This window comes from Ceratotherium simum, chromosome 12 (genome assembly GCF_057802395.1).
Source record: "Ceratotherium simum simum isolate JZ-2026a chromosome 12, ASM5780239v1, whole genome shotgun sequence".
Lineage (NCBI taxonomy): Eukaryota > Metazoa > Chordata > Mammalia > Perissodactyla > Rhinocerotidae > Ceratotherium > Ceratotherium simum.
In genome coordinates this window covers 33,191,219-33,218,288 of record NC_141911.1, presented here as the reverse complement: position 1 = coordinate 33,218,288, position 27,070 = coordinate 33,191,219, and the positions used below count along the sequence as shown (strand labels likewise).

Sequence of the window (27,070 nt, the reverse complement as noted above, 5' to 3'; positions counted from 1 at the left end):
CTGAGTTTCTTATCCCCAGCTTTAAGCTTTCCTCTGGACTTCAGGCTCGTATATCCAAGAGCCTACTAACTTTAACCACTTGGATGTATAGTAGGCTTATAAACCTTAATATGTCCTAAACTAAACTCTTGATATTTCCTCTACATCGTGCTCCTCCCTGTCCAGCTGTTCAGGTGAAAAACTTTTGTGTGTGGCCTTGACCTCCCTTTTTCCCATCTCTCACATCTGTCTTTACACACACAGTCTGATCACTTACCTCCTCAGCCACTATCACCCTACTCCAAGCCATCATCTGTTGCCTAGATTATCCCATTAGCTTCCTAATTGTTCTCCTTGCGTCTGCCCTTGCTCAGTTATAGTTTAATTCAACACAACTGGAAAAGAGTCAGCCTTTTTAAATGTGAATCAGATGGTTTCACTCTTGTTGAAAACCGTCAAGTGGCTTCTCATTTCACTTAGAATAAAATATAAAGTTCTTATGATGGTCTCTAAAGCCACACATGTTCTTGCCACTGGCTGCCTCTCTGACATTTCCTACTGTTCTCCCCTAGCTCTCGCCTTAAGCCACATGGTCTTCTTGTTGTTCTTTGAAAAGCTGAGCATGTTCCCACCTTTGTCCTCTTTGTATTTACTATTCTCTCTGCCTAGAATGCTATACTCCCAGATATCTTTATGGCTCACTTCCTCACTTTATTCACGTCTCACAAAAATATGGTACCTCTTTTGAGGTTTTCCCTCACCACGCTATTTAAAACAGCAGGTGCATGAACACATGTGCATCTATACATGCCAACATTTATGACTATATGACATGTATATTTGTTTGTTTGTATTTTGCAACAAGAATGGAAGCTCTATGAGGTAGGAAGTTTTGTTCACCACTCTGTCCTGTGTGTTTGAAATTGTGCCTGGCACATTAGAGAGCTCTATAAATTAGTTGAACTGATGAATGTATGAGTGAGTAGTCACCATTCTAGGCAAGTCCCTTTACTTGCAGATTCTAGAATATATTTAGACTCTTTTTCTACTGTGCTCCTATTATTCCTTCTATTCTACGAGATTCAGCTTAAATATTACCTCTGATTAATCAGTTTTCCCTCTTAGTGCTCACTGCATTGTTAAGTGCTTCCAGCTGGTGCTCCACTCGTCTTGATTGGATTAGAGACCAAATACCTAGTGTCTATACATCTTTTACTTGAAAGGAGCAGAAACTTAACTTCAGTAGGCACAAGTAATCTAGATGTATTGTAAGGATACAGTGGCAGTGAGGAAAACAGAAATCTCAAAAGAATCCAAGGTACCTGGTCCATTCAGTGGAAAAGGAAGGTCTCTTCAACAGATGGTGCTGGGAAAACTGGATATCCACATGCAGAAGAATGAAGTTGGACCCTTATCTTATGCTATACACAAAATCAGCTCAAAATGGATCCAAGACCTAAATGTAAGACCTAAAACTATAGAATTTTTAGAAGAAAACATAGAGGGAAAGCTTCATGACATTGGATTTGGCAAAGATTTCCTGACTATGACACCAAAAGCACTGGCAACAAAAATAAAAATAGACAAATTGGACTTCATCAAAACTAAAAACTTCTGTGCACCAAAGGACACAATCAGCAGAGTGGAAAGGCAGCCTACAGAATGGGAGAAAATATTTGCAAACCATATATGTGATGAGGTTAATACCCAGAATATATGAAGAACTCCTACAACTCAACAATAAAAATAAAAATTACCTGATTGCAAAATGAACAAAGGAATTGAATAGACATTTCTCCAAAGATGATATACAAATGGCCAGCAAGCATGTGAAAAGGTGCTTCATCACTAATCATCAGAGAAATGCAAATCAAAACCATGATGAGATAGCACCTTACACCTAGTAGGAAAGCTACTGTCAAAAAAACAGTAAATAACAAGTGTTGGTGAGGATATGAAGAAATTGGAAATTTTGTGCTCTGTTGGTGAGAATATAAAATGGTGCAGCCATTATGGAAAATAGTATGGTATTTCCTCAAAAATTAAAAAATAGAATTACCATAGCATCTAGCAATCCCACTTCTGAGTGTATTTCCAAAAGAATTGAAAGCAGGATCTTGAAGATCCTGGTCATAGCAGCACTATTCACAATAGCCAAGAGATGGAAGCAACCCAAGTGTCCATTGATGGATAAGTAGATAAATAAAATGTGATGTATACATATAATGGAATTTGATTCAGCCTTAAGGTAGGAAATCCTGACACATGTTACAACATGGGTAAATCTTGAAGACATACGCTAAGTGAAATAAGCCAGTCACAGAAAGACAAATACTGTATGATACAATTGAAATGAGGTATTTAGAGTAGTCAAATTCATAGAAAGTAGAATGGTGCTTGCCAAGGGGTTAGGGGAAGGAGAACTGGAAAGTTGGTGTTTAATCGGTGTCGAGTTTCAGTTTTGTAAGATGAAAAAGTTCTGGAGATTGGCTGCATAACAATGTGAATATACTTAACACTACTGGACTGTACACTTAGAAATGGTTAAGATGGTAAATTTTATGTTATGCATTTTTTACCACAATAAAAAAAACAATCTAAGAACAGAAGATTGTCATAAGGTCATAAATTAGAAACAGAGGAAGATCTAGACACAGATAAAACTTTGTCAACAAACTTTCGCAAGTTTTTTTGTGTGTGTGTGTGAGGAAGATCAGCCCTGTGCTAACATCCATGCCAATCCTCCTCTTTTTTTTTTGCTGAGGAAGACTGGCCCTGAGCTAACACACGTCCCGATCTTCTTCCACTTTATGTGGGATGCCGCCACAGCATGGCCTGACAAGCAGTGTGTTGGTGCGCGCCCGGGATCCGAGCCTGGGCTGCCAGCAGCGGAGCATGCAGACTTAACCACTACGCCACGGGGCCGGCCCCTCACGAGTTTGATAATACTTGTCAACTAGAGTTTTGTGAATTTTAAGCTGTGACCTGTCATCAGTGTAATTCTACTCTTTGCTCTTCTTGTGTTCTCAGTTGTCTTCCCATCACCCCAGTTGACTGATTCGCTCAGCATCCCCAATTCACACTTCAGGAAGTTCCTCTTTCCTTTGTTGGCCAATGCTTTTCTAACCTTGGCCTTATCTTAGCTTGTAACCTGTGCATCAGCCAGCCCTGTGTCAGGGGTTCTTCTTTGGTTCAGTCGGTAGCCACCCCTTAATTGGAGACTGTGAAAGAGTTTCGCTTAGTAAAAATCAGTGAACTTCTGTCAATTTATGCATAAAGTAGCCAGATATCCTTTAAACAAGACATTTCAAATCTTTTTAAAGTAGGTACTACTTTACAATAGTAATAAGCAGGCTATGATGAGTGGCTCAGTTACCTCCTTTAGGACCAAGGCCCTTATTCCAGGAGTGTTGCCTGCTGAGGGCTCATAGCTGAGTCTTCCCAGGAATTACCTCTTCAAAAGAGAGCCACCTGTCCACAGTTATATCCCTCCCCAGGGGATAGCCTGCATCTAATGATCAGTGATACAGATGTGGGGTTATAAAGGCCTGGCCCCCTTGCCTTAATTTGGAGCAACTTCATAGAGTTATCTCAGCTTCAGTGCTCCTTGTGGGATTGGCAAAGGCCTGTAATATTATAACAGCATTGCAGCTCTGTCAGTCTTAGTGCCCTGATTCACTGGAGGACTCCAGTAAATTTCCTGCATGCAAACTTCTATTTCAGAGACTCTTCCCTCGAATCCAACCTAAAGCAGAGCAGTTTTTGTTTTCCCTTCTTGAACTTTTGGAATTGTCTCTCTGAAATTTTTTTTTTAACTTTCACCACTTACACGAGACGTTAACTTTACTAATTTCCTCGCTAGTTTGAAGTTTGTGATAAGATGGACTCTGAAATATGGCTTTGTTAAACCAGTACTTTTTTAATAAGATATTCAGGAATGCAAGGAAATAAGTAAGCGTTCTGGGAAATGTTTTAAGTGATATTAGCAGGATTTTTGCATTATTGTGAAGTTCTTTTTTCGTTGGCCTAACCAAATTAGGGTTTCAATTTGATAGTTTTGTCTTTTGTAATAACTGTCTCAAAATAAACCACTGATTTTGAGATATTTGATAATTCGTATTTTTTTGCTATTTCAGACATTTCCCCTTCGTTTGTTTTACTGCAGTGATATCCACAAGAAGTAATAAATGTGTTATTACATACTCCATGGGTGGGACAAGAGAGAGAGTGGGTGTGGAGCACAAATGTATAATGTTCATTTTAACACTTTCCTAACTACAAATCAGACTTTTGGTATAGTTCATATCCTTTCCATTCAGTTAACATGTATTGAGAACTTCTTGCTTGCCACACCCTGGGCTAATCTCTGAGGATACAGAGATGGCTAAGACTGTCTCTGTCCTCAAGGACCTTACTTTACTAAAAAGGAGAGTATTCGTGTATTCACTCAGATCTTCATTCTGTTGCCCTGGGGATACAAAGACGTAGAGATAGTCTGTTCATTTTTTTTTTTTTTAAGTACTTTTTTTCTCCCCCAAAGCCCCAGTAGATAGTTGTACGTCATAGTTGCACATCCTTCTAGTTGCTGTATGTGGGACGCGGCCTCAGCATGGCCGGAGAAGCGGTGCGTCGGTCCGCGCCCGGGATCTGAACGGGGGCCGCCAGTAGCGGAGCGCACGCACGTAACTGCTAAGCCACGGGGCCGGCCCAGTCTGTTCATTTTTATGTCCAACAATAGAAACATTATTATGTATAAAATTTGTCATGATAAAGAAGAAGAGGTTTGTAGAAGTAGAAGAAGTAGAAGTGTAATAAACATGAGGATCTATGGGAAGCAGGACATTTTTAGAGCTATCAAGAAATACAAATCTGGCCTAGGAAGACCCTAGGATTTATACAATCTCTAACTATTCCAGTAGGTTTGTTTTAGAGGATCCTAAAGAAAGAAGGACAGATACTTACTGTTCTAGGTATTTACTGAAGAATGTGGTAGGTCTTCCAAACTGAATCAGTGGTACTTTCCCACAGAGTAGTGACTACCTTATTTGCTTTTTGTATTCTCTAGAATCTAGTAGAGTGCCTTCACATAACAAGCTTTCAGTCAACGTTGGTTCAATTTATCTATACCAGTGTTTTTCAAAATGTGGTCTCTATGTCCTAAGGGTCCCCAAGAATCTTTCAGGGAGTCTCAAGGTCAACACTGTTTTCAATAATACTAAGATATTATTTGCATTTTTCATTGTTGTGTCGTTTGCACTGATGGTGTGCAAGAATTGGTAGATAAAACTGGTGTCTTAGCAGGAATCAAGGCAGTTGTCCCATTATACGGTAGTCGTATTCTTCCAACCTATGTACTTAGAGTTAAAAAAAAGTGCCAATTTCACTTAAGAATGTCTTAAATGAAGCAGTACAAGTTTTAAATTTTATTGTATTTTTAATATTCTGATGAAATGGGAAGTATGCATAAAGCACTCCTGCTGCATGACAAAGTTCAATGGTTATCTTGAGGAAAAGCACATGTGATTGAGTTTTTAGCTAAACTAATTGCTTTTTTTATGGAATATCATTTTTTATTTGGGAAAATGACAGGCAGACTGTGGTTATATTCAGAGTTGGGTATTTGGGAGACATGTATTGGAAAACCTGTTACTTCAGATAAAATAACTGACTTTATTTGTTGCCAGTGATTAAATTCAGGTTTTCAAGCAAAAATTAGAATTTTGGAAAATTTGTTTTTTGTTTTTTGTTTTTTTGTGAGGAAGATCAGCCCTGAGCTAACATCCATGCTAATCCTCTTCTTTTTGCTGAGGAAGACCGGCCCTGAGCTAACATCTATTGCCAATTTTCCGTCTTTTCTCCCCCCACCCCCAAAGCCCCAGTAGATAGTTGTATGTCTTAGTTGCACATTCTTCTAGTTGCTGTATGTGGGACACGGCCTCAGCATGGCTGGAGAAGTGGTGCATCGGTGTGCGCCTGGGATCCGAACCCAGGCCGCCAGCAGCGGAGCATGCGCACTTAACCGCTAAGCCGTGGGGCTGGCCCGAATTTTGGAAAATTTGTATTCACCAGCGTGAGCTTGACAGCTTCCCAGTACTTAAAAACTTTTCTGGTAAGATCAGATATGACTTTTTAAAAATCATATATGGAACTGCATCAATATTTGGATTATCTGCATAACTCATTGAACCAGTGTTTTCTAAATGACCAATGTATGATGTTACCAAATCATGCATATGTAAAAGATCCATTCAAAGTACAAGGTAGACCAATGGATTTTAATGTTATAGATATGAGAAGTTCATATTATAGTTTTATATTCCACATTGTAGTAAACTTTTAAGAAATTACCGCTTGTCAAGTTTTGATATAGTATCAAAGAAGTATATATCCACAATTATTTGAAAAGGCAGTAGCCACATAAGCTGGATTTCTTCATATACTTTTAACAAAACAACATATTGCAACAGATTGAATGTGGAAGTAGATATGAGAGTCCAGCTGTCTTCTTATAAAGGCAGACATTAAAGAAATTTGCAAAAATGTAAAACAAAAATGTAATGAGTGCTACTGCTCTCACTAAGTTTTTGTTGTTATGAAAAATAATTATTTTTAATTAAAATATTTTATGTTAACGTGGATTTATAATTGTTACTTTAAAATGGATTAATAAATATTTTTTAAAATTTACAGCATTAATTTTTACTACAGTAAATATTAATAGATATAACCCACATAAGTAAAAGCTTTTTGGGGCATTCACTGGTTTTTAAGAATGTAAAGGGATCCTGAAGCCAAAAAGTTTGAGAATTGCTGGTCTGTAGTGTTATGTTATGTAGATTATTTCAGTCATACATTCAAATATTTGCCAGTATCTTCTATCTCACTTACTTAATGATATATAAACACACTCTGTGAAAAGTGTTGTTGGGTGTCATCCAGTATATTTTAATAAGCCTTTTGATGTTTCATAGAAGTAGAGACGAGACCACAAACCCATTTGCATTAATTCTTGCTTTCAGTAGTATGACTTAGCCTGTAGTAATTCCCTAAATTATAAAAGTGTAGTGCAGGGTTTTTTTGAAAAATTTTCCTGGCCTTTCACCTTTCCTTAACCCCTTAAAAATAAATAAAAAAAGTAATGCTTGAGTTAGATATGGCACTATTTTAATTATTTTAATCTCTTTTTAAAAAAATTCTTTCCAAGAAAATCGAAGAACCTCTTAATAATAATGTTCTTGACAATAGATTCAGGTCTGTAGATTAAACACGCACACACATTCACTTCAGTTGTTTGGTTTGGTTTTGGTAATTCTGTGCAGTATTGGGCAGCAGCTAGATTCAGGTCTGAGCATTAGAACATATCTTGTTAGGTGTTGATTCTGTTCCTAACATGTATTCCTGTCAAGGCCTTTAGCCTAGTGGGCCCCATGGTTGAAAGTGTATGTATTTTTAAAGCTATTACTTGTTAAAAAACCGGGAGGAGGGAAGAGAGAAGGGCACCTGTTCTCTGTGAAAAGTGGAATAAATTGTTTAGCTTATTTACTCTGAAGTTTTTTAATTTTTAAAATAAGGGAAAATAGATTATTTTTAAGATCCTTTACAGGTATGAAATTCCTCATTTTAACTTGTAGCCACAGTTTTTTTAAATAACACACAGTGGAGCAAGAAAAATTTGTACCAACCATAATTGATAATCTGTTATTGATGAACTATGTTTAGTTTCTGAAAGAAATTTATATTTTCTATGGTTATAAAATTAAGGAATGTATTTTTAAACATTATTTGACTTTTAGAAGAGTAAAGCCAGAGCGTAGAACTTAATTCTTCTAGTGTAGAGGTTTAAAAAATTTTGTTACATCAGGGAAACTTTGTCTTTAGACAAAAGCTGACTTAGAAGCCCATTATATACAACAGGAAAAATAGAGCTGTTTTAGTTGAATTAATAATCAAGCTTGGGGCCAGCCCCTTGGCTTAGCGGTTAAGTGCGCACGCTCTGCTGCTGGCGGCCTGGGTTTGGATCCAGAGCGCACACCGAAGCACTGCTTCCCTGGCCATGCTGAGGCCGCGTCCCACATACAGCAACTAGAAGGATGTGCAACTAAGACATACAACTATCTACTGGGGCTTTGGGGGGAAAAAGGAGGAGGATTGGCAATAGATATTAGCTCAGAGCCGGTCTTCCTCAGCAAAAAGAGAATTAGCGTGGATATTAGCTCAGGGCTGATCTTCCTCACAAAAAAATAAAAATAAAAAAAATAAATAATCAAGCTTGGCTTTCTGTAATATTTTTCCAGTTGTAAGTTGGTAGTCTGTGGTAACACTGTTTACAAGGCAAGAATATTGTCCACTGGTACCTACAACAAATAGCTTGTTTTTAATGAAGAAATTTAAGGTGAATGCAGTTTTAAAAGCCAGGTGCATTTTTTGTTATATTAGTATCATGTTTATTATATAAGTATTAGGTAGGTTTAATTATTTTAAAAATGCTATAGTGTGGCTTTTAAGTGCTATAAACATGCATATAGTCTTTTGAATATTTGCCTTTTATGATTTGGTGTTATGACCATTTCTTTTCTCCTTCTTTCAGGAGTCTACTATGGCTCAAGAATCTCCCAAAAATTCAGCAGCAGAAATTCCAGTGACTAGTAATGGAGAAGTTGATGACTCTCATGAACATGGCTTTAATATGGTAAGAACACTTTTCTTTCTCTTAATACAAAGAATCTGGTAAGTCCTTAAATGTTGAGATGAAAGTAATAGAGTTTAGTCTAGGGATGTTTTCTTAGATTGGCTGAAATGCCAGGAATCTAATGTTACCATGTAGGGATGACTAGGTTGGTCATGTTAGTGATTTGTCAAGATTAAGCTCCAGGCCAGTAAGCATTTAGGCTTTAGTGTTATTATCATTAATTCTATTGTATGACTAGAACAAGAGTGTGTCTGACGATTTTGGCATATAACTTTATAAGACTACTTAATTTTATTTGTGATAAGAAAAAATATTAACTATACATTATCCTTTTAAAAATTGGCTTTGTTTAATCTCTTTTCGATGTGTTCTTGGTACGTAATAGGCTACTCCTGACTTTTACTGTTCACTTTCTAAAGTGGCATACTTGACTCAGTAGAAAATGAAACTTGAAGTGATTTAATTTTGATCTGCTTCTCATTTTAAATTGAAATTTAATGCATTTTACTGGGAATACCAGGGTTTTGGAGATAATCTAGGTTCAAATTTCAGCTATGCCATTTCTAGTGGTTAAACCTGGGCAGGTATTTATTTGATCTCTTGTAGATTTTGTTTTCTAATCTCTATAAATGAGAATCTTATTTATTTTCATGGGGATATTAATATAAAATGAGCTAAAATAAATAAGATGCCTAATATAGTCCTAGAAATGATAGTGATGATTATTGTTTCTGGAGATATTTTCGTAAAACATCCCTTATTATGACATTTGATACAGGTACGTAACTTTAAAAATACATTTTTCATATTATTTTTAAAAAGTAATGGTTGAAAGATACTTGAATTGTTTTACAGTAAAGGACTCTTTTTACTTCATATGTTTAAGAATAAAATTTTTTATTTTAGTTTAACAGAGGTGATATTTTAGATCAGGATGTGTCAATCTGAGCGTTACAGTAGGCCCCCCCCATCCTCAATTTCATTTACCCGTGGTCAACCGTGGTCCGAAAGTATTAAATGGAAAATTCCAGAAATAAACAATTTGTACGTTTTAAATTGCACGCTGTTCTGAGTAGTGTGATGATACCTTGCGCCACTCCACTCCGTCCTGCCTGGGATGTGAATCATCCCTTTGTCCAGCATTCCCACACTGTATATGCTACCCACCATTTAGTCACTTGGTGGCCATCTCGGTTATCAGATCAATTGTCACAGTATCGCAGTGCTTATGTTCAAGTAATCCTTATTTTCCTTAATAATGGCCCCAAAGCGTGTAGTGATGCTGGCAATTCGAATATGCCAAAGAGAAGTTGTTGTTGGTCTCTTACTGTGCCTAATTTATAAATTAAACTTTATCATAGGTATGTACATATAGGAAAAAACATAACATGTGTGCGTGTGTGTGCGTGTGTGTGTGTGTAGTTTGGTACATATAGCAGTTTGCTACTTTCTGCGGCTTCAGGCATCCACTGAGGGTTTTGGAACATATTCCCTGGGTCTTAGGGGGGACTACTGTATCCATACTTTACCCAGATAAATTCCTTGTTGTGTAGGGTTGGCCTGTGCATGTAGGATGGTTAGCAACCTCCCTGGCCTCTTCCTACTAGATGCCAGTAGCACCCTCCAGTTGTGACAAGCAAAAATGTCTCCAAACATTGCCAAATGTCCCCAGGAATGGGGAGAAACCCCCTTCTGGTTGAGAACCACTATTTTATTTATTTATTTATTTATTTATTCATTCATTCATTCATTTATTCATTTATTTATTTACGAATGAATGAATGAGGAGGACCAGCCCTGAGCTAACATGCAATGCCAATCCTCCTCTTTTTTGCTGAGGAAGACTGGCCCTGGGCTAACATCCGTGCCTATCTAACTCCACTTTATATGGGACGCCGCCACAGCATGGCTTAACAAGCAGTGTGTCAGTGCGTGCCCAGGATCCGAACCAGCGAACCCCGGGCCGCCGCAGCGGAGCGCATGCACTTAACCGCTTGCGCCAGTAGGCCGGCCCCGAGAACCACTATTTTAGATAGATCATTTTAATTGATTTTAGAAAATTCCACTGAATTTCACTTATTTTTGCCTCACCAATCCTTTAGAAGGAACGAATGTGTCTTCAAACTTGAGGTTTGTTTATTTTAATTGCAAGTGCTTTAACTTGGTTTCTAAGCACCTATGGCCTGATATAGAGTGACTCACAGAAGAAAGAGACTCTTAAATTCTGAACACACAAAGGACATTTTCACTTCAGGTTTTAGTCTTTCTAGTGTTAGAAAACACTAAGACACACCTGCATAATAGGGAAAATATTCTACCAATTACTTTATAAACTTTATTAATTCAAATAACTCATTATACCAAGATTTTAGTTAATGATTGCTTCATCTTATTTTTGATATGAGCGCCTTTGGCAAATTTATTTGGCAAACATTTATTGAGTATCTGGTGTGTACCAGGCACTGGGGATCTAGCAGTGAGCAAAAATGACAAAGTACCTGCCATCAGAGAGTTGCTGTTCTAACAGAAAGTCTAACGACACTGAGGACCTTTGTCCAAGAAAGGTAATACATACAAAAATATACCGCATTGTTTTAGAGATTCACCTGCCATCAAGCCTGTTCTTTTTTCTTATCGTTGTGGTGTTTTTTTCGAGCTATAGCTTATACAGAGTAAAAAGCACAAATGTTAACTATACAGCTCAATGGAACTACCACCCATATCAAGAAGTAGAAGGTTTCCAGGACCTTAACTGACTCCCTCTTGCCCTCTTAGGCAACATACCTCCCACCCTCCCAGGGTAATCACTGCTACTCTAACTCTATCATCATAAATTGCTTTTGACTGTTCCTGAACTGCGTTTAAATGGAATCATACAATATGTACTCTTTTTTGACTGTTTTTTTCCCTCAACATAATGTCTGTGAAATTTATTCATATTGTTGCTTGTGGCAGTATTTAATTCTTTTTCATTGTAATATAGTTTTCCGTTGTTTTAATATACCACAGTTTGTATATCTGTTCTTCAGTTGATAGGTACCTGGGTTGTTTCCAGTCCGTTGCTATTATGAATAAAGCTGCTATGACCATCCTTGTACAGATCTTTTGGTGCATAATCACCTATTTCTGTTGGGTATATACCCAAGAGTAGAATTGCCAGATCATGGGTACATAATGTTTGGCTTTGGTAGATACTGTCAACTAGTTTTCCTAAGTGATTGATCCAGTTGACAGTCCTACCAACAGTGAATGAGAATTCTGTTGTTCCACATCCTTACCAATTCTTGGTGTTGTCATACCTTTAATTTTAGTCATTCTGGTGGAGGCATAATGGTACCTCAGTGTGGTTTTCATATGCATCTCCCTGATGACTAATGATGTTGAGCATATTTTCATATTCTTATTGACAATTTGGGTATTACCTTTTATGAAGTGCCTTTTCAACTCCTTTGCTCGTTTTTCTATTTGGTTTGTGCCTTTTTCTAGTTCATTTGTAAGAGTTCTTTTTATATTCTAGATATAAGTCATTTGTTTGAATATATGTATTACAGATATTTTCTTCTAGCCTGTAACTTGCTTTTGCATTCTATTAGTGGTATCTTTTGCTGAACAAAAGTTGTTAGTTTTAATGAAGTCCAATTTATCAGTGTCTTCTTTTGGTGATTTTTGTGACCCTTTTAAGAAATCTTTGACCATCCCAAGTATCATGAAGATGGAGCAAGTATTATCTTCAACCTTGATACCTGGTAGTTAATTCCTCCAGCTTTGTTCTTCTTCAGGGTTGCCTTGTACCTTAAACCTATTCATGAGCCTTTAGTTAAGAATGTTTATTTGCGTTTGAGTAGCACTGAAAAAAGGTTTTTATCCTTTCAAATTTTAACTTTAGAATAGAGTCTTATTAGAATAAAGTGAATTAAATCATAGTATATTGGTGGATTCTTTGCTTATACAGTCAAAGCTAATTAACTTGCTATTTGTAAGTTTACTCACTCGTTAATGTCAAATTCTCTTTTTGGAGATTGCCCTGAAGTATTATTTTACTTTCTATTGGGAAGTAGAGAAGGAAGAAAGGAGATCTTGTCTTGGAGGTCTCTCTTTATTGGATGTGAACTTTACCAGTGGGCAGGGCTCCTTAGAAGCAATAATCCACTTCAACCAGTACAATCCACTTCACCTCCCTTAAGAAATTCAATATGATAAAACTTATTTCTATTTGTACCTGCTCTTGTTAAAAACATATGCAACATGAGTCTCTTAGATATTTAATATCCTTTAATTAAAATAAAAATTTGCTATGTGATCTTTTTCACTGTGAGTGAAAACAATAAAAAAAGCATCTTTTGACTTTTGAAGAAATGATGCTCAAGATCTATTAGGCATATATTTAGCTAGATTTTGGCATACTTTCCCTCCTTTATTTTCTTGAGCAAAAAAATGGAAATTGCATTTAACTTCAAATCCATGTTTCTATTTTAATGGAGATAAAAGTTCATAGGGAAAGTTTGTTCAAATGTTGCTTAGCGGTAGACTGTATTTTATAGACTAGTAAAAGAAATCTCATATGTAGAACTGGATCATAACTAGAGTTTTCTGAGGTATTTTACTTATGTACATTCTCCTTTTATATCCGTTTGTTGTTTAAAATCGTATAATGGCTTATACTTAATGCATACTGCATAATGCACTCTCAAAGTATAAAGTCTTGTATAAAATTAAGATGGTAGCTTATTAAGTTGTCATAACTTGGCTGGCCAGTTGGTGTCACTGTGGCACAGGCAGTGAAATTGTAAAGGTTTCTGTTCTTGGTTTTGTGTCTCATTGCAGATGTTTCATTTTCCTTTTGATTTCCCTTCTTAGTCTGTCCTACAAGAGGCCCTGGTTAAACTCTTAACTCAACAGTCACGTTCATATAGAGATTATAATCGAAGAACCTGTCCTAAAAATCCCCTGGCAGCAGCTTAGCATATGTTAGTGTTTCGGGGCTTGTTACTCTTTTTATTAAGATAAGGGGCAGCAGCTATATATGTAGATGATAGGATGATGATCTTAGTGTTATTGCAGTTTTTTTACAACAAAACTATTTTTGCTTCTAAATAAAAAGTAATTCTTGTTTTTTAAAGAGTAGTCCAGTTTAATCTCTAAAGACTACACATCACTCTTTTACTTTTAAAAGAGTCAAGTACTCTTTGCATATTATTTATAATTTATTCTGTTATAGTGCTGGTCAAAATATTAGGTTAGAAATGTGCAATTTTGTGCCATGAATTAAAGAGAAGAAGCAAATGTTAGCTCCACATGGTTGAAACTTCTTGTGAATTAAGTTATATTTGGCAGATTTTGAGAAATTACCTTAGTAGATATAGCTAAAATGAAACTTTTTCTGTGATAGGCCTAAAACCAAAATCCATGATTTAGGTTTTTCCATGTATGGACCTTTTCTCTAGAAATATGTACATATATGTGCAACACAAATTTTGCATTCAGTTTTAGGGAGTTTAGGACCCCCTGAATCTTGCCTGTGGATCCTTAGGTTTCCTGGGTCTTAACAATTCCTGGCTTACAAATTTTGAGTTAAATCACAGGATTTTAGTTCAATAGGAGTACCTTAGAGATTCCCCAAGTCTCACTCCTTTATTTTACAACTAAGGAAAAGGGCCCTTGAGGTTGTAATGGAATTACCCATATTAACTAGCTGTACCAAAAAGCTTTTGTGATTTGACTGTAAGTACAGTGAGGGCAAGAAAGTGCCCATTCATTACCTTATCTCCAGGACCTGGCAACAGTGCTGGCACATAATAGATAATCCAGGCTTTTATTAAATGTTTGGTGAATGAGTGAGAGAACGAACCAGCACATTAGAGCCAGGACTAGAAACAAGGTTTCTAGACTTCTATGGAACAACAGGGAAGAGATATTGTACTGTTAAACTTGATACATCTTGTGTCCTTAATTTCCCAGCATACCTCATCATCGTTGTTGTTGTTGTTGAAGTTTTTGTGTATACAGTCTTTATTGTTATTATTGTTTTACTCTTTTTTCGTGTGTGTGTGAGGAGATCAGCCCTGTGCTAACATCCTCCAGTCCTCCTCCTTTTTTGCTGAGGAAGACTGACCCTGGGCTAACATCCATGCCCATCTTCCTCCACTGTATATGGGACGCCACTACAGAATGACTTGCCAAGCAGTGCGTCGGTGGGTGCCTGGGATCCGAACCGGCGAACCCCAGACCGCCGCAGCGGAGCACGCGCACTTAACCGCTTGCGCCACCGGGCTGGCCCCAGTTTTACTCTTTAATGCTTCTGTTAAACTAAGTAGTTTCCCCATTCCCCTGTACTTATCAGTCTGGATAACATACTCTAGCAGTCTGGAGAAGATTTGGGAAGGAATATGAGTAGAAATTGTCGTAACACTGTTTTGGGTATATTTCCTCCCCTCACCCCAATGTTGTAACAGTAAATGTTGTCCATTTATATATCTGCTTTTCCTAAGAGACTGGAATCACCTTTAGAGCAGAGACAGTGTGTACACATAGCACAGTTTATGGTTCACAGTAGTAGCTCAATAAAGGCAGTATAAGGACTTAATATTTTCTACTTCAACCATCCTACCCTAGAGTTTGAACAGCATGTGATGACAGTTTGTCTTCACACGGTATAGTAGTACGATGTAACATTTCTGCATTACTGACTTCGAAAAAATTTAGTAGCGCAGTCAGGGGCAACATTGATGTGATGGGGGCTTTTTCCAAAGACCAGTTTTTACCAGATGTATGTCTTGGACCCTTTAAGAGGTATGGCAAATGTTTTTCAAGGCTTGTTTAACCCATGCAAATCTAGATTCATTTTAATATTTACTTTTCAAGTATAGAATATATTGTTAGTACTATTAGCACAAATTAAGTTTTTAAATATATGTGTTTATTATATATATATATCTATTAAATTAACTCTGGATTGGGATTCCTGTTGAAAATTGTGAATAAATATAATTTTTAATGAAAGGCTGAAGCCTTAGCTCTCTTAATTATAATCTGTAGATTGTGCCTTTGTTTATAAAAAAACGCTATCATGGATAAATTTTTTGATCCCTAGGAGGAATTTTTGAATGTAGATACATACAAATATTTCCACAAGGGTAGCCTTTGAATGAATTCAGCATGTCCTTGATGCAAGTTGGTACATGATTTTATTCTTATCAAACTTCAGTACTGCTTAGAATCTAGACTAAGGTAGTGCGGGAGTGGGGGTGAGGCCAAGAGGGTAGGCAGTTAACCTCCGAAAGATAGTAATACTGTAAGTTCTTGTTAAATGTTTGTTGAATGAATGAGGGGGAGCAGGGAGAGAGCGAGAGAAATGAGATTGAGATTTTGAGAGAGAGAGAGAGAGAGGGAGAGTGTATGTGTTGATGAACAGAGAAAATAAAGTCAGGAGATTTGCTATCTTGATCAACTGAAATAACAGATATCAGAGGAGGTTGTGATCATAAAGTGAATTATTAGACTTAAGATTCCAGAAGTGTTACTTCCTGAGTGATGATAAGGTCCAAAGAGTGACCATGGGAATTCGGTTACCTGAGTAGAACGGGGCATGAAAGATGAAAGGCATTAGAGGTGAAGAGGCAAATGAAATCTGAGACTAAAGTATAGGTTGGGTTGTACTATATTGGTCTAATATATCTTTTGTCTGCCCTCCAACTTTTTCTGACCCTTTGTGCAATTGCAAATTACCAAACCTGAATCAAACTACCAACTTTACACTTCCTACAAGTATAATGAGGAAAAGAAAAAAATCATACACCTTTACAGATAGTTATTACCACAGCCTATCATTCTGCATCGACATAGGTAGACAGGCTCATGCAGTAAATTTTATTTCATTTTAAGTATTTCACAATTTGTATTAAAAAAATAAAGCAAACATACTACATACCATGCCATTAGTAGACTGTGTTTTTGATGAGCTATGAAAACTCTGCGTAGACACCTTATATATCAGTTGGGAAGGAGCTGCAAACTGAACATAGAGTCATTCAACTGAAAGTGTGCCCAGTGGCATGCAAAAGTTGAGTTAGCAGGATAATAGTAAGAATTGGGGATAGAGCAGAAGACCTGGATATGCCAAAGCCCTCAATAAAGATTTGGGACTGACTGGAAAGAAGGTAGATGACAATGTTAAGATAGGGAAGAGGGCAGTGAGGTAAGGTGGCCAGCAAGGAGATGAGGGATGGGGGTCAGTATTGCACAAGGATGGAAAAGCAGTTCTCTCCGAGAGTTTCTCAAAATGTAGACGAAGAATTACCTGCATCAGAGTCGCCTGGCAAGTTTACTTGTTTGAAATTCTGACTCCTGGCTTCCACACTCCACTTAATGAGAATCACAACAGGCAGCTAAGAAGAATCTGCATTTTCAATAGGTTTCTTACTCAAACTAAAGTTTAAGGACAGGTAGTTTAGAAGTACCGGTGGAGAAAATTCTGACCTTGCCTTCTACCCACTTGGTAAGTACAATGTTGGAGAATAATCAGCTTTGACTCAAGATAATTGTAGAGAAGCAAGAGGCCGCTACGAGGAGGTTAAGGATGTTGCAATATGTTTACAGTAGAATTTGGAATGTGGTGGTCTGTTTGAATAATAGCTTTGCTTCTGGCAGTTATTCCTTGTAGGCAGCTAACTGTTAAAACAACAAAGGGAATTTTAAATTACCAAAATTCATAGAAGATTTAACATAAAATTTTCAATTTGTTTCTTTAAAAATTATATTATATAAATGCTTTGGAAGGTTTTATCTATTTTGAAGAATATGAGATAAGATGTTTAAATTGAGAAAATTTATTAGTAAATGAAATGTTAGTGTTATATCTGCTAAATGCTAGATATAGTAAAGCAGAACAAGACAGATAATCAACCTGGTCTTAGAAAGCTTACAGTCTGCAGGGAGAGAGAATATAGACAAATTAATTTTAACACTGAGTGAGAAGTGATGTGCTAGGCCAAGTATAGCATGGTCTGAGAACTGGTAGGAGGAGTATGTAAAGATTACCTGCTGTCCAAGCTGAATCTGAAGGATGAGCTAGACAGATGAAGAAGGATGAAGAATGTTCCCATCAGAGGCAACTATAAAGACCTGAAAAAGGTGCAAGACCATAGAATTGAAAATTCACTGTTGTTGGAGTGGAGTATATGGGGGCAGATGTGTAAGAAGTGAGGCTAGAGAGATAAGTAGGGACCAGATCCTGCAAAACTTTAAAACCGTGTCGAGGGGTTTAGGCTTTACGTAAAAGGCAGTGGAGGGCCATTAAATGACATAAAAATGGAAATGTCTCAATCAGATTCACATTTTAGAAAATTGTCTCTGCCTATAGTTTGAAGAATGAATTTTAGGGATGATAAGACTAGAGACAAGGAAGACAAATCAGTTAGGTCACCAAGGGAAGAAGGGAAATAGGACTTCTTTTATAGATAAACTAGAACAGTGAAGAACACCAAGCTGTTTTTAAAGATGTAGATAGGAGGAAAACTGGGAGAGTACAGTGTAAGGAAACTAAGGGAAAAAAGTTTGTGTAGTTTATAGACTGTTTGGAGAACCCTTACAGATTGTCGTGGTTACAGTACATGCTTTGAGAGTCACTGCTTTATTCAAGGTTTCTCCTCACCCTAAGTAAAAGGGGAGGATTAATTAATAAATCTCTAGTTCTGCTTATGTATTGCAATGTTGTGCATCTTATAAAGGATGTGTATTTTAAAGCACATTTGCTGAACATTTTGTGTTCTTTGTCTGTTGGTTTTGTACTAACTTTAGTTCAAAAGTAGATTACATACCATGCTAAATTATAAGTTCTGAAGTTATGTTTTTAACCTTATTCTTATTCTTACCTCTGTTAAAATATACAAAATGGAGGCAAGTTATTTGGGCTGAAATAAGCACCCCTTCACAGTTTTATGGAAGCTATTACTACAAATATTATTTTGTATCCTTTGAAAAGGACTTAAAATATACATGAAACTTTTTTTGCCAAAAGCATTGTGTTTTGTTTTAGCTTAATTATTTATTTTTAAAAACTATTAAATACTCCAGCATTATCCTAGTAGCTTGAATAGAAAGTTAACTTCAGGTTTATTCCAATTTATTGTACAGTTGTTAAGCACAACTTTGCAAAGTCTTAAACTTGGAGTTGAATGTCAGCAACATAAAAATGCAAATTCGAGATTTTATGTTGTTGGTTATAAATGGACTCATTGTCTCTCAAATATATTCTGGAAACTACAGGAGTAAATGCAATAGCAGATATTTTAAAAGTTACTAAGCTAGGCACAGCCTTATTACTGAGATACTTTTAAAAAATGTAAGGGTTATGTAAAGACACATTTTAAGTTTTTGTGAACTATGAGGCTAAATTATATTACTTAGAGAATGTGTATTTTACAAAAAACAGTCAACAAGCTCATAAAATACTGAGTGTTACCTCAGAAGTCATGCATTCCTCTCACATAGCCTGTATCATTTTGTGTTGCATTTAGCTGCCAGACCACTGTCAAAATGATATTTCTGTTTAGAATCTGAATGGACCCATTTGTACCACTTTGGGTTAGGCTCCTCTGTTAGTAACAGTTTAGGCAAAGGAAGGCCTTAGTGCTTTTCTGATTTTACAGCTGTTTTACATAAAGGACACGAGGTTTTTTCTGGAAGACCTTTTGTTTGTTGAGGAAAGGACCCCTGGGAAACCATTGAGAGGGGTTTGAGTGAGATGTAATATCCTCAGACAACTAGAAGTTTTTTCTTAAAGAGGCGATTTGTGACAATACGAAAGGCATCCCTGTAACTTCTTGAAAACTTAGGTAATCAGAGATAGCCATCATATTTACTATTTAACTTGTTACTAGCTCCCCTCTTCCCAACTACTACTACTGTATCTCTTTTCTGGGAATTTGCACAATATTTTGTGACAGGACAGATGATTCTAATGAGTAATGTTCTTGCAGGTAAGTTCCAAGAATATAGCATACACAACTCTCCTGGACCTCTATGCCATTTGTGTGTTGTTTGAGTGTTATTTTGTTATCCCTCATGTTTTGAGGGGTGTCTTTGATACTTTTTTTCTTAAGGGGAGCTGAAAAGCTGTCAAGACTTAGAGCAAGGCAACATCCTAGGAAACCATTCTAAAAATAGTCGACCTTAATGACCAAACTTGTAAAGTGTAAAAGATACCTTGGTGGTTTGATAGTATTTATTTTATAAGTGAATATATTTGTCTTTCAGAGAGAAAAGATTGTCTGGTTTTAATGTAAATATGAATAAAAGGATCACTAATATTTAAAACTAGAAACCATTGATTTAGCATATTAAAAAATCAACTGGAAAGGAAAAGATAATTTATTTAGCAAAATGAACAGACTCAAAGATTTGGTTTAAAAAATAGGAAGTAAATAAAACAGTGTAAAGAATGTTTTCTTTTTAATTCTAAGTGCTCTTCAAAACAATATACAGATGAAAAGGATGTTGTCCTGTGACAAGAGGTTTTAAGTGACAAGAGGAAATAAGTAAAATGGAAGGAAACTTCATCTGTTTTGATTGGTAGGAAATTAAAGTTGAGAATTTGCATTAGTGTGTTTAAACTTTTAGCAGATTCTGAAATAATGATTTTTAAAAGGTATTTCTTTAAATCTTTTAGAAAACTTAGTAGATAAAATGAATTCTAAGTCTCTAATACATTGCTTGTGGCTATTTACATTTACTAGACATTAGAGTTAATATTCTTTCTTGAAGCTTAGTCCTAACTATATTGCTAGTTATTTAGTAACTAAATGACACTTTTTTGTGTCCCAGTTTTCTCATCTGTAAAATAGTAGTGATAGTACTATTTAAGTATTATTGTCAAGATTAAATGAGATAATACACAGGCAATTCTTGCTTTGTATAGTTCCAATATGCATTAGTTTTAGTTACCGTGCTTTAATTAAATAATACCAGTCCCCCAACAACACAGCTCAAATTGCGGTCACCACAGTGTATCTACTATAATTATATAGAGTACAAACTTTGCTGCTAGCACTTAGGTCCATAAATCACTATGTAAATATTAGATGGGTATTATGATTATTGACTAATCATGTCACTTCTTTCAAAGTCTCTTGGTGATTGGTCACTGCATTATCTGTTATTCAGTTCACATACAGACAGCAAACTGTGTAGTTATATTACCTTCTTGTCTCCTGATCATAAACTCATGTGACATTTTCCAAAAATGGATAATCAAAAGGGAATGGGTGTACAAAGATTTAAGTGCAGCAAAGAAATGAAAAAGTATAACACTAGAAGAAGTGAAATTCAAATCAAACCTAAATGGAGTTGTGGAAGAAATAACTGACCATTGTTAGAATGTTGATGCTGCCACTGTTCGAAAGACTCTAGATTTGAACCAGAAGAACTTAGTGAAGGCTAACTTAACAACATAAACAAGGAAAGTTTTTAACATTTTGACAAGAATTTTTAAAGGTCATGGAATAATCCATTTTTCCCATTAATCACTTTGCACAGTTTTAGCTTGCTTGGTCATTTTTATGATCTTGCACTGACATGCAAACTGAGGACTGCCTGTACACTAAACTGCTTAGAACAACTCCTGGCACATAGTAAGTGCTCAAGAAATATTTAGCATTGTGATTGTTAGTAATAGCACTAATTAGTTGTAAAGATGATTGTAATAGGGGAGAGGGATGGCTAACATTACCTGAGTGCCTAAAAAATATCTACTGGGTGCTTTGCCCATATTATCTCACCTAATTTTCATAATACCCTGAGGTAATTTTTAGCTTCTTTTTACAGCTGAGCAAACAGGGTCTAAGAAAGTTTGTAAGTACTTGCCCAGGATCACAGAGCCACTAAATAGGAAAACTGGTCAGTCTGAGTTATCTTTCATGTTTCTAGTAATAGTTGGTACTTGATGTGACGATCACAAACTTTAAAAAGTGATTTAAGAGGCTGGCCGTGTGGTGTAGTGGTTGAGTTCGGCCCACTCTGCTTCGGCGGCCCAGGTTTGCTGGTTTGGATCCCGGCTGCAGACCTACAACACTTGTCAGGCATGCTGTGGCAGCGTCCCACATACGAAATAGAGGAAGATTGGCACAGATGTTAGCTCAGGGCGAATCTTCCTCAAGCAAAAAAAAACAAGAGGAGGATTGGCAACGCATGTTAGCTCAGGGCGAATCTTCCTCAGCAAAAAAAAAAAAGAAGTGATTTAAGAGTCTTTGCTGTTGATAAACGTCTTTTAAGTATGCTATACAAAATTCAAAAGATGTTTTCATGGGGAACTCTAATCAGGGTGAAGTAAGCAAGAAGTAAATCTTTGCAGCTTACTTATATATATTATTATATAATGTGCTCTTATTTTATGTTTATTACTTTGTGTTTATTCCCATAATGATTAGCAGTAAGATCCTTAAAATTAAAAAAATATATATGTTATACCTTTGCTTGGGTAACAAAATACTGGAGTAGGTACTTTTTTGCTTTTTCTTCTTTAAGGCTAATTCAAAGAGTTGTTCCTGGTAAAACCAATGTTAGTTTTCTGTTTTGAAGCAGACCTGTCACCTCCACTGGATTATCTAACAAAGAGTTTGCTTTGAGTCTTGCTAATGAAAAACTCTGGATATTGAGTATACATTGGTTTTACTACTACTCTTTCTTAAAAATGTTTTTATTAAATATTAGATATAAAAGAATGTTGACACAGTATATATAAAGGTATAAAGAATAACAATACAAATAAAAAGCATCCAGATTAAAAAGGAAGAGGTAAAACTATCTCTATTTGCAGAAAACATGATCTTGTATATAGAAAATCCTAAGGAATCCATCAAAAAACTATTAGAATAACAGCAAAGTTGCAGGATATAAGAGCAATATGCAAAATTCAGTTTTATTTCTATACACTAGGAATAAATAATCTAAAAATAAAATTAAGAAAACAATTCCATTTACAATAACATCAAAAATAAGAAAATACTCAGGAATATGTGCAAATACTCAGGAATATGTGCAAGACTTGTATGCTGAAAACTATAGAACATTGTTGAAAATTAAAGAAGATTTAAATAAATAGGAGGGTATCACATGTTCATGGATTAGAAGACTTAATTTGTTAAGATGACAATGCTGACTTTTTTTTTTATTGAGGTCATAATAGTTTATAACATTGTGAAATTTCAGTTGTACAATATTATTTGTCAGTCACCATATATATGTGTCCCTTTACCCCTTATGCCCACCCCCCAACCCCCTTCCCCTCTGGTAACCACTAATCTTTTCTCTTTGTCCATATGTTTGTTTATCTTCTACATGTGAGTGAAATCCTACGGTGTTTGTCTTGCTCTGTCTGGCTTATTTCACTTAACGTAATACCCTCAAGGTCCACCCATCTTGTTGCAAATGGGATGATTTTGTCTTTTTTATGGTTGAGTAGTATTCCATTGTGTATACATACTATGTTTTCTTTATCCATTCGTCAGTCAGTGGGTGCTTGGGTTTTTTCCACATCTTGGTTATTGTGCATAATGCTGCACTGAACATAGGGGTGCGTAAGTCTCTTTGAATTGTTGATTTCAAGTTCTTTGGATAAATACCCAGTAGTGGGATAGCTGGACCATACAGTATTTCTATTTTTAATTTTTTGAGAAATCTTCATACTGTTTTCCATAGTGGCTGTACCAGTTTGCATTCCCACCCCAGCTGGCTTTTTTGTAGAAATTGACAAACTGATCATACATAAATACAAAGGATCCAAAATAGCCAAAGGAGTTTTGAAAAAGAAAAACAGTTGTGGGATTCACTACCTCTGATTTCAAAACTTGCTACAAAGCTACAGTAATCAAAACAGTATGGTACTGGCATAAGGAAGACATATAGATCAATGGAATGGAATTGAGAGCACAAAAATAGACCCTTGCATTTATGATCAGTTGAGTTTCCAAGGGGGCCAAGACAGTTTTCAATGTGGAAAGAATAGTCTTCAACACATGGTGCTGGGACAACTGGATATCCACATACGAAGAATGAAGTTGGACCCAGACCTCACACCATACTCAAAAATTAACTCAAAATGGATCAAAGACTTAAATGTAAGAGCTAAAACTGTAAAACTCTTAGAAGAAAAACAGGGGTGAATCTTCATGACCTTGGATTAAGCCCTTTGATTTCTTAGATATGACACCAAAAGCATAAACAACAAAAGAAAAAATAGATAAATTGGACTTTATCAAAATTTAAAACTTTTGTGCTTCAAAGAACACCAGGAAGAAAGTAAAAAGGCAGCCCAAAGAATTGGAAAAAATATTTACAAATCATGTGTCTGATAAGGGAATTGTATCTTACAACTGAACAGTAAAATGACAAATGACCCTATTAAAAATAGGGCAAAAGATATGAATAGACATTTCTCCAAAGAAGGTATACAAATGGCCAGTTAGCACATGAAAAGATGCTCAACATCATTAATCATCAGGGAAATGCAAATCAACACTACAGTGAGGTACTACTTCACACCTGCTAGAGTGGCTATAATCAAAAAGACAGATAATAACAAGTGTTGACAAGGATGTGGAGAAATGAGAACCCACATACATTGCTTTTGGGAATGTAAAATAGTGCAGCCCTTTTGGAAGACAGTCTTGACAATTCCTCAAAAAGTTAAACATAGAGTTACCGTATGACCCAGCCAAAAACACGTGTACTAATGTTCATAGCAACATTATTTGTAATAGCCAAAAAGTGGAAACAATCCAGGTGTCCATCAACTGATGAATGGATAACAAATTGTGGTGTATCTATACAATGGAATATTATTCAGACATAAAAAGAAATGAACTACTGATATATGCTACAGTATGAGTGAACCTTGAACATAGTATGCTACTGAACATATACTGTATGATTCCATTTATGTGACTGTTCAGAGTAAGCAAAACGATAGAAACAGAAAGTAGATGATTAGTGTTGTTAGGGGCTAGGGAAAGGTAGGAATGGGGAGTGACTTGTAGTGGATGCTAAGTTTCTTTTTGGGGTGATGAAAATGTTCTAAAATTAGGTATTGGTATGGCTACACAACTCTGTAAGTATACTACTGAATTATACACTTTAAAAGGGTGAATTTTATATTTCAATGAAGTGAATTCACGGTACAGTGAATACCTATGTGTCCACCACTCAGTTAAGAAATAGAACATCACTGCTACCTTTTAAGTCATTGTTCTCTCCTCACATAGCCACACAGCTCACTCTCACTTTGTTCGGGATTCTGCCCACATTGTACCTCCTCAGAGAGACCCCACCTAAAATAGTACCCTTGGCCTGTCACTCTATATCCCTCTTGTCCTGCCTTAAAAGAAAAAAAAAAAAAAAGTTATTTAGTATTTATTACTTATAGCACTTATTATTACCTGACATAACATTTATTTGTTTACTCTCAGTCTTCTCCACCCTCTACCCCCCATATAGGTCTAACATGGGCAGAGACTTTATCTGTTTCCTACACTGCTGTATCTCTTGTGTCGGAAGCAGTGGCTGTTATGAAGTTGGTGCTTATTAAATGTTGGTTCAATGAATAAATAAATCCTTTATGTTCCAGAGCTCAGGCAGTACTTTCTCCTTTCTTATTTGGTTCTCATGGACTTAGTTCCTATTCTGAATTCTTCTGATACTTATTGTCTTTACTTTGACACTAAGTTCAACTTTTATGTTAATGTTTATATATCTTATAAAGTGAGGCAAGGACTGTATCTTATCTTTTTCTTTGCCCAGAAAGTCTAACATATAGTAAGAATAAGCAAATACTCGTTAAATTAAATTTTAAAATAAATCTGTTGCTATAGGACCTTCTTAATCTTTATGGTGTTGAGTCATAAGTCCTTTAGTTCATTGAACAAATTCATTTATTCATTCATTCAACAAGTATTTATTGAATATCTACTACATTTCAGGCACTATCTCATTGCTAAATATATAGCAGTAAACAAAATAGACAACATCCCTGCTCTCATGAAGGTTGCAGTATAGTGAGGGGAGACAAAAATAAACAAATATACACATAATATGTTACTTAGTGTTAACTGCTATTAGAAAAATAAAACAGTCTAATAAGCAGAATAGGGAGTTCCAGTGTGAAAGTTGCATGAGTTACTATTTTGTGTTGTTGGGGAGGAAAACCTCTCTGGCCAAAGGAGCGGTAAAGAAGCAAGCCCTGTGGATTTCTGGTAGAATTTCTTCTACTCTACAAGTACAAAAGGCTCTGAAACAGAGTTAGGTTTATTGTTTTTGAGGAAACAGGGCAGCTGCAAGGCTGAGGCTAGTAGGAGATGAAGTCAGGTATATAATCCTTTGAGAACATTTAATAGTCTGGGTTTTACTTCTAGTGAGATATTGGGGGCTATTGGAGAGTTTTGTATATGGGGTAACTTTGGTTGATGTGTGGAGTTAGTGGTGTGTGTCATGGATAGAAGCTGGAAGACCAGTTGGGAGACTCTTGGAATAATCCAGGTCAAATATGATGCTAGTTTAGACCAGAGTGGTAGCAGTGGAGTGGAGATGGTAAGAATTGGTTTGATCTTGGATATATTTTGAGGGTAGATCTGATAGGAGTTATCGTTGACTCTTCTTCTTCTCTCATATCCACATCTAAACTATTAGCAGATCCTAAGTTTTTGGCTAAGATTTTGATAGTAGAGACGCCATTAACTGAAAGAAGTGAAAACTGTACATGGTGTTATTTTGTTTTGTCTTTTGGGCGTGGGGATTTACTGTGAAAATCAATCGGTTTTGGACATACTGAGATGCCTATTTGATATCCAAGTGGAAATGACAAGTATGTGGTTAGATATATTGGAATTAAAGAGGGAGGCCCAGGTAAGACATAAATTTGGGAGTTGTCAATGTATAGATGATTTTTAAAGCCAAAAGAATCAATAAGATCACCCAAGAAGTGAGGCTAGGAGAAAAAGTCCTCTGATTGAACCCTGGGGCACTCCAGGATTTGGAGGTTGGGGAGATGAGGAGGAATAAGCAAAGGAGATGATAGAACATGTCACATGATGTAAGAGGAAAATCAAGAGTGTCCTGAGCTGGGAGTTGAAAGTGTAACAAAGAGAGAACAATCGTCTGTATCAAATGCTGTTCGATAAATCACATAAAATGAGAATCGACCTCATTAGTTATTAATACAGAGTTCACCATACCAATCCAGTAATTGCCTAGGCAAAATTGATGAGCTTCTCAAGAAAAACCCTTCTCAACACTTGTCAGTTATGAGAGACTACATCTGTTAAGTTTTGACTTTGCAAGTTGGAAAACTCAAAATGTTAGTTCTGAGTTTTCAAATTATAACTGTACGTTGTATGTCTTAGGGTAAAGTATTAAGAA

At 36.2% G+C, this 27,070-nt stretch overlaps 1 protein-coding gene across 10 annotated transcripts in view; it reads left to right on the top strand.

Annotated features, from left to right (window-relative positions):
- The window catches only part of ARFIP1 (ARF interacting protein 1), a 127,781-nt gene that overhangs the window by 32,132 nt on the left and 68,579 nt on the right, over positions 1-27,070 (top strand). For all 10 annotated transcript variants that reach the window (XM_087437527.1, XM_087437531.1, XM_087437526.1 and 7 more), the window contains one exon: positions 8,567-8,668. In XM_087437527.1, coding sequence (XP_087293653.1) covers positions 8,567-8,668 — 102 coding nt within the window. Of the gene's footprint in view, positions 1-8,566; positions 8,669-27,070 lie in introns of those variants that run through there.